Source organism: Etheostoma spectabile, chromosome 2 (assembly GCF_008692095.1).
Source record: "Etheostoma spectabile isolate EspeVRDwgs_2016 chromosome 2, UIUC_Espe_1.0, whole genome shotgun sequence".
NCBI classification, from domain to species: Eukaryota; Metazoa; Chordata; class Actinopteri; order Perciformes; family Percidae; genus Etheostoma; species Etheostoma spectabile.
In genome coordinates this window covers 6,032,171-6,043,106 of record NC_045734.1, presented here as the reverse complement: position 1 = coordinate 6,043,106, position 10,936 = coordinate 6,032,171, and the positions used below count along the sequence as shown (strand labels likewise).

Genomic DNA, 10,936 nt, shown 5'->3' with positions numbered 1-10,936 from the left:
TAGCAGTTAAATAAAATATTTAGTGTATCTCAACTTAAACATAATGTATTTATCATGTCCAGAGGGGAATTCCATCCGGTTGGAACGTGCTGTAAAGCAGAGACACTGTGACAGAACGCCGGAGACCGTGCACAAAGCAGGGGACATGATCAGAAGGCAGAAGGCTCGCAGCAGCGATCAGATTCCGCATCTATTCGTACTATCTGTGCTAACTGCAGTGACTCTATTTGACACATTCCACTGCTGTGCAACTTCAATAAGTGTCCCGCGCATGTCTCAGCATAATGTCTGTCCTCTGGTTTCACTACAGTCAGAGCATGTGAATGCAGTGCCCACTTTTTATCAGTATAATGCACTGGAACTCCGAGGTAATTCTGGTTACCCAGTCCAGTAGTCCCCAATGAGTCCAGTAGTCCCTAGGGTGCATGTTGTAGGGTGGACGCTTTTGCAGTCCTCTCCTTTTCAAACAACTCGTGTATTCTTGTGATGGTGTGTGTTGAGGGAATCTCATACCTGCCGTCGTCGTTGCGATTCTCAGACCGATGTCCCCCACCACCCTAAAGGACCTGCAGTCTGTAGCTATCCACGTCGCTATGGCATTTGTAAGCGTCTCTTGCCTTTGTTTATCTAAACTTACCCCCACGCTGCATCTAACGTAGTCTGTCGAAGCCTCGCGCCACTGTGTGTTTTGTTGAATGATTTGCTGGTATCAACTGTCAAGGTGATATTACAGACTGGAAGTACTCTGGTAAATAAGAAAATTCAACTTTGCAGTATTTACAAAGCCTGTGAGCAACAAACTTTTACAATAATAAAGAAATAATAAAAACTGCCTTAAAGCGCAATAAAAAAATTGTCGGCTTTAATTAATTAATTAGTTAACGCGATATTAACGCGTTAACTTGCCCAGCCCTGATTTTTTCACAAAAAAACTAACGCTTTGCCGTTATGCCGTTAGTAATGACTATGTAGAAACAGGCTGTAACCTGACACCCCAGTGGAGCCAGAAGAGCTACAAGAGTTCAAGAGCTATTGACCACATGCACAGGTAACTAAACAACAGTGGGTTATTGAACATTTGACCTGCTGCCTGTTTCTACATAGTCATTACTAAGGACATAACAATGACTAATCGTTTTTTTTATGTGTGGAAAAAATACATTTTGGAATATTGGATTGGATGTGTTCGACAATCGACTAGTGTGGACTAGCGCTGGAAAACAGGAAATAAACAGAGGTATGGATTAACACAATTTTCATGCATTTCTGTCACATCTCCAGCAGTCAGATTCACTGTGTTCACTGAGAAGGAATCACTGCACATGGCGAGGCCCTGGTAATGACATTTTGAACATGTGTAGAGGCTTAAAACACGTTTAAAACTTGCCCTGTTTAAGCCTGTTGGGTGCTAACTCTAGCAGGAGGATAACACGGTGTAGGCAGCACCGATTGTTTTGTTTTTCTTGCTACTGACAGCACTACAAATTTCCAAACAACAGAGCTATGTGTTGAAGGTTTAAATTAAAATGTTGATATTTAACTAAAGGAACTATAAGGAACTTAAAATAAATAAAATGCAATTATTTAATACCTTGTACACTCTAATGAAAATGCACCCTGACTTTTCAGCAATATTACCTCGATAAACCATAGATCACATCCTTAACTAGATAACTTACCATGTCTGTGTAGGTGACCTTCTTCTTTGTAAAACTAGAATTTCTGTTGGCGTTTGAATCTTCATCTCCGTCTTCTGGAAACAGCTTCTCCAGAGCAGCGAGGGCAGCGTAGGCCTTTGCTTCCTTCTTATTAGAGCCTCTCCCTTTAAACTTCTGCCCATCAACTTCCACCTACACAGAAAAAAAGGTAATGCATCAACATTTTTACCCTAAACAGGCATTAATGTCTATCAGTATTTATTCTTATATGATTCTTCTACAAACACCCCTTTCACCCCCAGGGCTCAACCACAACTGAACCAATGTTGACTGTGTGTTTGAATGGGAACGCTCATCGAACGTCTTGGCCTCACAACCCAGGAACCCAAGGAGGATTGGACCAAAATTTACAGGCAAAACTACCTGTAACATACCAGGAGTAGAATTTAAATAAAAGGTATATATATAAAAACTTGAGCTTAATTCTATCAGCACCGCCCCTCACTCCCCTCTCTCGCAGGAGACACACTTCTCTAGCTTGCAGTCCACCACGGGTAGCGCAAATCTCTCTTTTTCTCCCCTCTGTCTTAAAAAACAAAAGGTTGTGAAGCAGACAGCAAAGCCCAACTTTATTTTTAATGATATCAATCATAAAATAAGCTTTAATTATCTGGCTCTCCACTGTACAATGACAAATTCAAGTACCTACAAAACACTATTTCTGGTGGTGTTTGGGGTTAGTTAGTTTAATATGACGTGCAAATAGTTATGCATTTCTGAATTGTCATGACCAGGGATATACCCATGTTGGCCTGAACCCAGGTCATTTGTGTGAAAGAGGTGTAAGCGTCAAAGCAAGAGGCTGTAACACTTCTAAACTATTGGACTTGTGCGTTCACTAGACACTAAGAAAGCAAAAACAAATTTTTTGATTATCTTTTTAGTCTTGTTTCTTGTATACAGGGTACTCCCAGGATTCTTCAAGTCACATTTACGACTTTTTAAGACCTTTTTAATACCACGTAGGATGAAATTTAATGCCAACTTGATGGCCACATAATGGGAAATCAGTGTGGATTTTAGGCCTGAGAAAAGAATTATTTACTATGTAACGTAACCTGAATTGAATAAAAACATTTTATCATAATACCTATCATAATTAGTTCATAATAGCTTTGTAAGGTGTGTTTGTACTCTAATAACTTAAGATAATAAAGTATTTGTTGCATGAAGACCTCTTATGCTATAAAACAATATAATATTCCAATGCAAATGCCTATTGCTACAATGATTGTTTCATTGCTTTTGCGTCAAAATGTTGCTTGAAAGCAGCAGGGATAGAGAGTTGGGCTCCGGTTTGTTTCGATTTTTCACCCTGGGTGATGCCGTCAAATGTGCGTGCCTGGTTTCCAACATACCCCACAAAAGGTGGAGCACCGCCAACACCGTCCTCGTCATAGACAGCACTCTCTCCATTGCTAGCTGATCAGGAACCTGCAAGCGGGTCTTCCAGCTCCGCCGTTTCATTAGCACTAGACTGACTCACACACCGATTCGCTTGTTGTGCTCAGACAATTGCCCATTCTACCTGACAAGCTAACCTTAGCTGGAAAGTAGTCTCGGTTTGCGAGACCATCTTCCAAGGCGCAGCAAAGGAAGGTCTGGGAAGTCCACATCCCGAAAGTCCATTTCGGGATGGGAGAAAAACATGCTCTGGTTTTCTTTCTTTAAACCAATCACAATTGTTATGGGCAGCACTAAACTCCGCATGGAAACGCTGCAAAATACCCCCGGAAAGGAATTTGTTTTGGTGGATGTACAGTATATACGTTCAAAAGTTGTTTTAGTCGTGCACCAGAAAACTCAGATTGGACAGATAGTCTAGCTAGCTGTCTGGATTTACCCTGCAGAGATCTGAGGAGCAGTTAACCATAGTCCTCAGAAATCCACCAGAGTTTAGAATGCCAACAAAAAGAAAGCTAAACAAAATTGACATTCGCTAAAATACATGCATCCGGCGGAATTTCCTCCAACACTCGAGCAATCCTGGAAGTGGAAAGTTGTGGATATAGTCGCGCACAATCCACGGTCAAGAGCGTAAAGTAAAACACTGACGTAAACAGTACTTGTACTGGCATATTTCACATCCAGGTCACACGGGGTCAATTGTAAAGTCACACACAAAGCATTATCTATGACGTTACGGTATTTATTTAATCCTGTGAAAGAACAAGACATAATTTAAGACTTTTTTTAATTAAATACTTTTAAGGCCTTATTTTTAGAATATTGAAAATAAGACTTAAGACCCCGGGGGTAGCCTGTGCTAATGATACTGCTGACTCACCTCCATGACAAAGCACTTTTCATGGGAACCCCCCGTCTCTGCAGACAGCGCATACTTCAGACTGCGGCGCTTCTCATTCAGCTCCATCACAGGGTTCTTGCCATGTTTGGTTAAGATAGGACCCTGCCCACTCTGTTTATAGCAAATAGACAAATACTGGCTGTTAAGCACACGTGACTACAAAGCCTTAAGAACATCTCACGTTTTGTTTTCTCACTGGAGAAAAGCAAATGCTGAGACAGCTTTATTGCATGGGATTTTTAAAAATAATTTTTAAAGAGGCCTCTTAAAACACCACTACGAAAGGGATGAACCGGAGGTACATACGTCGTCTGATGTAGTAGAGGCTGTGCTAGCAGCTTTTACTAATTCCTGGGTTCCTTCAACCTCACTAATGGTCTCTGCTTTAGATTCTGAGCCTGTCGGAAGACCGAGATCCTGCAGGGCCTGTTAATTACAAAAGTCAAAACGTTAACAACCCTTCATTCATTCACATGCTTAGTGTGGGCTGTAACGAGGAAGAATGGTCAACAATGACACAAGACAACAAGACAGGCACATGTTCTAGGTGTTCTGGAAATCTAGGAAAGAAATGCTAAAGTTGTTTACAGATCAGAGACATACAGAATGCATTGTGTATAGTTATAGAACAGGATCTGATGTCTTAAGGCAGGCTGACCTGATGAACTGTAATCACATGGGCAGCACCACACTTTTGAGTATAGAATAGCATACATTGTGGTGTAAGGAAAAAGGATGCTGTCTTGCTTGTTTTTACATCTCTTTGGGCCGTTGATGACCACTATGATGATGTTTGGTGATAGAGGGCTACAGCTAAGATCCAATCTTCACAATAACTCAGAAGACATTACGATCAACAGGATAATACAACTATTGCCATTAAAAAGTACATTGATTTTGCTTGTTTATTTACGATACTCATTAGCTCCTGCATTGCAGAAGCTATTCTTACTCATGTCCTTTAATGTATGTTGAACTAACTGTCCAGGAGTACCAAAGTGATCTAAAACATTAAAATAGCATTACTATGAACTGTTGGGTGACAAATTCAAGTTAAGTTTAAATGCTGTCATTGAAGATAAATTAATTCTGATAGCTGACGTTGAGAGCCATCAACTTTGGTACGAATGTACACTACCGATCAAAAGTTTGGGGTCACTTACAAATTTCTATTCCACTCCATTATAGACAGAATACCAGCTGATCTGAGTGGGTGGCTGATCTTTAATACAATATCTACATTACCCATTATCAGCAACCATTCCTCCAATCATCCAAAGGCACATTATGTTTACTAATCTGATATCATTTTAAAAAACTAACTAGAAAAACATTGGCGAACGCTTTTGCAATTATGTCAGCACATAATGTAATTGAAAAACTGCTGCGCTGGTTAAAAAAACAATGCAACTGATCTCAGCTGGGATTCTGTCTATAATGGAGTGCAATGGAAATTTCTAAGTGACCCCAAACTTTTGACCGGTAGTGTATGTGTTTATGATGCATCATTTTGAGGTATTAGTTATTGTTATATATTTTGGGTATACATTAATTGTTGATCATTATTAATTTTTACTATTGCACTGCAATACTAAAGCAACTTATGTAGACAATAATCTTGCCTTGGTTGCTACATTAAGCTTGGCAGCTCGTTTGGAGGGCCCCGTTGCTTCGTAGGTCTTCCCATTTACGTCTACAGCCATTGTGAAAACCGGCTCATGAACGGGACCAGTCTGAGATGTAAGTCGGTACTCCAGGCCAGGTCTGTACTGGTTTAGACGCATTACAGCATTCATGCTGAAATCATCTGTGACTACAGAGAAAAGAAACAGGTAGGGAAGGCAGAAAGAGAAATGTGAGCAATCAAATGTGGAACTTTTGTACATTTCTTAAGCACATTTACATATTTATAAAAAAAAAATACAAAAAAAAAATCAATACACCAAGATTCTATTTGCAGTCAAAACATTCCAGATTCATTCTGCGTGTACGCATGGAAACCTATCCTTTAACTTATGACGAGTACTTAGCCTCCAGTACCGCTGTTGCATCTTTTTCAAGAACCGCTCATCCAAACTTCACACTGCACTCCCTTGGATCCTCCTAAATACACCTGCTATGACATAGTTGCGTCCCCTGACTATGCTAGAGTAGGCCTATATGCTGCCTATTTTGAAAAAGCCTATTTCCGGGAACAAACACGTTAATTCTGAATTACCTTGTTGAAGCTAAGAGTTTGCTACAATGTAGTCTGCCTCACCAGATGTAATGGGATAACGCCTGACATGTCCCTCCCCTTCTGCTAATTTTGCAATTTTTGTCTCTGCATTCAGGCCTTAGCGCTGCACGGGACAATTGTGATTGGTTTAAAGAAATAAAAACAAGTCAGTGGTTAGATAAGCGGTGTAGCTAGACCATATTCTAGTGCTGAGGAAATATATGGGCAATGCGAGTCTAGCTACAACAGAACATCTTAGGTGCCCAAGCAGGGAGAAGCAAGGTGTAGCCAGCATGCCATTTGGTGGTGTAACAGTTAATAGGGGTCCCCTCTAAAAACACTACACAGCGTGGCACTGTTTATCCATCTGCTACCACTGGATTTCAGACCGTTACAACCTGCTCCTGCAGTGCGTTCTACTCCAGCATACACCCGAAACCATTCCGACCAAACATACATGCCTGGTTCCGCACAATAGAGTTCATCAGTACTCAGGCAGCAATCTTATGTCACCTCACATTAACTGGAATAAATAAAAAGATTAGCATGGACCCTGGTGCAAGGATGACATGCACTATCAAAAAGCATTCGCACTTTTCATTAAAGTATAATGCATGCAGATGCTACACTGCACTTCCTTGGGTCCCCAGAAATACATCTGCTAAGTGTGAAGTAGTTTGAATGAACGGTTTTTGCGAAGGAGAGAGACACACACACACAGAGAGATGTCTTGGTTTATAGTTAGATTGCGTTGCCAATTTATTATTAGGTACAGATTAAATTGCATTAGATTTAGCTAAGTGTACATAAACTGACATCTCAGGGCATGAGAATGCATGTAAAAAATGTATTGTAAAAACTTAATTAGGATGGAAAATTGAAAGAGCCAAGACTCCAATTGAACCCAGGGTTTCTTTAAATAAGCCCTGTTGAATTGACAACATACAGTTGTATATTATAACACCTGTACAATGACAGGGTCAAGTAGTGTCATGAAGTTCAAGTTAAAGACTTAAATAAAATATCAGACTGTCTATAAAGATGGATGATGCAGCTCTACTTCCTCCAAATGTACAAAAGTAAAGCCAAAATATCCCAGATACAGACGCTACCATGTTGTGAATTTGGAGCCCAAATCTGTGCAGTAGTGTTTGGGCGGAGGAGCCACCAACACACCCACGCCGCCAAATGTGAGTTAATCCCAGGAATTAATTATGACTAATTCTCACTCTGTTTTTATAGCTTTAAATTACAAATAAAATCCAAAGTCATCAGAAAAATTATAACAATCAGTGCGATAATAACTACCTAAATTAACAGAAACCATCTTTGGGAAACATTTATTTGACAGGCACTTTGGTTCTACAGTGTGGCCGATGTCCTGGACGTGGCATGGTTTATGCCCTTTATAGCAGCCAGCTACCAGGGGATGAATGAGATGTTTTGGCTTTACTTTTGGGGAGCTGTCAAGCCATTTTCTTTATATTACAGTCAATTTCAAATATCTACAGTTCATTTAACAGTAAAAAGGCTCAGCCTATACCGGGGCCTTGAATAGTCTTTACTAACATGATTTCCTCTGAAAGCGCTTCTGAAACTTGAGAAATTTCCTCTGTTTGCTGTTGAGCTGTGGCTCCTCCTCATCTTCTTCTTCTTTATCTACCTCTGTGTACGATCTCTTAGCAGTCAGGTTGAACTGTCCTGCAGGTGGTATCTGGGCTGCATGAAACAGCAGAAACAAGCCTGAGAACACATCGTTTCATGCAAAATCTTTTTACTGAACTGCACAGAAAAGAGGAAAGGATCATTAGGTACCTGAGCCACCTTTGCTGCCCGCACCTATTGATTTCCGTGGCTTTAGAGGTTTTAAGTCCATCCCCAACACCTTGTGCATTTGTCCAAACGCACACAGCCTTAGGGCAAACTAAATGGAAAATGTTAAAGTAAAAGAGTGTGCTTAGGTGCATGCAATAAGTCATGGACAAGTATACAATTCTGTCGGTATGATAACCTTCAACATAAATATCTCGGTTTCACTGTATTTCATTTGACTTTTTTTAAATGTCTGGTTAAAAAAACATTTTATTTCCATTGAACACAATGCATTTTATTTTTAAACACACTGGCAGAAAGACTGATTACTAAACTGCAGTTGTATTGTATGTATTAGCATCCTCAGCTTACCTGAGCACTCTGCGTGATGTCTTCACGCTGCTGCGGAGTCAGACATTCAGTGGCGTCGACCGCTTCCTTCTCACATGGATCTTTTAATCCAGGGCCATCTTTGCACAGTTAAAGTAGTGCATTAATGTTATTGTCAGTGTATAAAGACGTATGCTGGTTTGACAACTCAATAAAAAGTTTACCTTCCAAGAGCATTCCAGATGCAACACACTCCAAAACCCTGCGCAATGACTCGCCTGCTCCCATTGGTCTCTCAGATGTAACAAGAGCCTTCTCTACCAGCAGCTCAAGAGGCTATGTGGGGAACAAAGCACAACGTGAAGACACTACTCATCAAGCGCCGTTAGAAAACAAAAGCCAAAGAGCTAAAGAGAAGCTGACAAATGGCGTCTTTCCACTGCACAGTACCTAGTCGACTCGCCTTTATTGTTTTCCATTATGAAAACAACATCCCTGGTACATGCTTTTTTTTTTTAATTATTTATTTTTTTAGTACCACCTCAGTCAAGGTTTTAAGCGAGCTGAGGTGATACTAAAAAGTGACTTTTTTAGTTGAAAACCTGCAGACAACTGATTGGTCGGAGAGAATCCTCACTATTCACTGCGTCATCATTGCTAGCGACAGACAGCGGGGTGTCCTGGACAAACCCGCCGCGTTTAAATAGTTTAGCCAGTGGGTTTTTTATTTGTTAAATGCAGCTTCTTTTGAAACTAATTTGTCTTCTAGCTGTGGCAATAGCTACATGCCAAAAATCAAAAACAACACACCAACGTTCTGTGTGTGTGTGTCGCGTTAGATCACTGGCCTGGTCAAGTCGAGCCAAGCCGAGCCGGTACCATTAATGGAAAAAACTCCAAAAATTAGGCTGGTTTGTACAGAACTTCCTCTTAGCTGCAACATGTGCAACCAGCTCCTCCCATGCTCACCCATCCGGAGAGAGGCGTCCAGGTAGGAACACGGTTACACAAGTCTCTCATGATCCGGATCACGACAACAGCAGAACTCAGGTCTATGACTTTGGCCTGGAGACACAAACAAAAGGCAGTTCAGTGTGAGGTGTTGCTGCCTCGGATGTCACCTCAACCCTGTGCCTTAAGGTTCCACAAAACGACCCAGAAAACAAAGCACAGACAGGTCAGAACTGAGCCATCTTCAAATCAACTGTTCATCAACTGTTAGTACTAATACAAATTATCACACATATTTGTCCAAATGCGGTTTGTTGTGGTCAATAGGAGAAACTGCACAACAGTTGATATTGAGGGCTCAGCCTGACAGAGGACATTTGGATAAATCAAAGTATATGCTGGTGTCAATACCAATCAATCTGACATTGGTATGGATCAGCAGATCACTCTTTATGAGTTACCAAGTAAAACTCTGGAGTTGAAGACACTTCCCTTTTTGGAAGATTATAAAAGACTACATCAACAACTGAGAGCACATTTTAAAACTGTCACTATCTCTAAATGGATAATAAGAGACCATTCAAAGAAACAGTTCAACCTTATGTACAAATAAGGACGTGAATGCAAACCTGGAACCACTTGGCGTGGCGGAGAGACGCCAAGGCAGTTAGGCATTTCTGCCTGTCCAGAACGTCCGGCGGATCGTTGACTGTTTGCGTTTCTATTGACGAGGTGGGGTAAGAAGAAAAGGTACAGTTTGACCAAGGGGGTCGGATCTGTCTTGCAGCTCAGGGAGTAGCAGCTTTCCCCAAACCAGCAGCAGCAGGGAAAGGGGGTCCCAGGAACCTAATGTATTAATCTATGGTCCCAACAAGCATAATAGTCATCTGTCACAGACGCCAGTTAACCTTTCCACAGTGTGTGAAAGTGGAAGAATGTCAAAGACACAGTAGTACTTACAAAATTACATAGCATGTTGTTAATGTGTGCAGTGTAAACTACAGTAAATACCCCCTATCCCTCGGCTTGGGTTTGCTGCTTCCCCCCCTCCTGAGACAGTATGTCCAGTTGGTCAAAGGTCCAGCGTCCCTAAAAAACTTGACAAACTAAAAGGCAATCAATTGCAAATTACAAGCATTTAGAGAATCTTCACGTCAGCCCCACACTGCAGCAAAACTGATGTACCTGATCTAAAAGTGGCTTTAACTGGCCTTACGAAAAACAACTGGGCCATACCAGCTTTGTGCAAGTTTTAGCTCATTTTCTACACTACAGATTAGGGCTGCACGATTATGGGCAAAATGATAATCACAATTATTTTGAGCAATATTGAGATCACGATTAATTATCATGATTATCTGTTGATTTTAACAAAAAAATAATTTTGTCACATAGCTATTTGTAACTGCTTTCACATCCTTATTGTGCTACAGTCCTCTTATGTTGAAGTTGTATGTTGCACATAAATACAGCTGCAACACATGTAAATGAAAATTATCTGAAATGAATAGCCTAGGCGGGGTATATTTATAAAAAAACAAGAAGAAGAAAAAAAAAGGTATCTCTGAGAAAGCTCCTTCACTTGTTTTCAACAATAAC

The 10,936-nt window shown here is 40.7% G+C and overlaps 1 protein-coding gene across 6 annotated transcripts in view; it reads right to left on the bottom strand.

The window, feature by feature from the left end:
• The window catches only part of ilf3a (interleukin enhancer binding factor 3a), an 18,348-nt gene that overhangs the window by 2,154 nt on the left and 5,258 nt on the right, over positions 1–10,936 (bottom strand). For all 6 annotated transcript variants that reach the window (XM_032527218.1, XM_032527258.1, XM_032527234.1 and 3 more), the window contains exons 7-16: positions 9,967–10,058; positions 9,356–9,451; positions 8,611–8,722; positions 8,429–8,526; positions 8,060–8,168; positions 7,814–7,963; positions 5,649–5,839; positions 4,333–4,452; positions 4,006–4,137; positions 1,680–1,850 (exon numbers count right to left, since the gene is read on the bottom strand). In XM_032527218.1, coding sequence (XP_032383109.1) covers positions 1,680–1,850; positions 4,006–4,137; positions 4,333–4,452; positions 5,649–5,839; positions 7,814–7,963; positions 8,060–8,168; positions 8,429–8,526; positions 8,611–8,722; positions 9,356–9,451; positions 9,967–10,058 — 1,271 coding nt within the window. The remainder of the gene's footprint in view (positions 1–1,679; positions 1,851–4,005; positions 4,138–4,332; positions 4,453–5,648; positions 5,840–7,813; positions 7,964–8,059; positions 8,169–8,428; positions 8,527–8,610; positions 8,723–9,355; positions 9,452–9,966; positions 10,059–10,936) is intronic.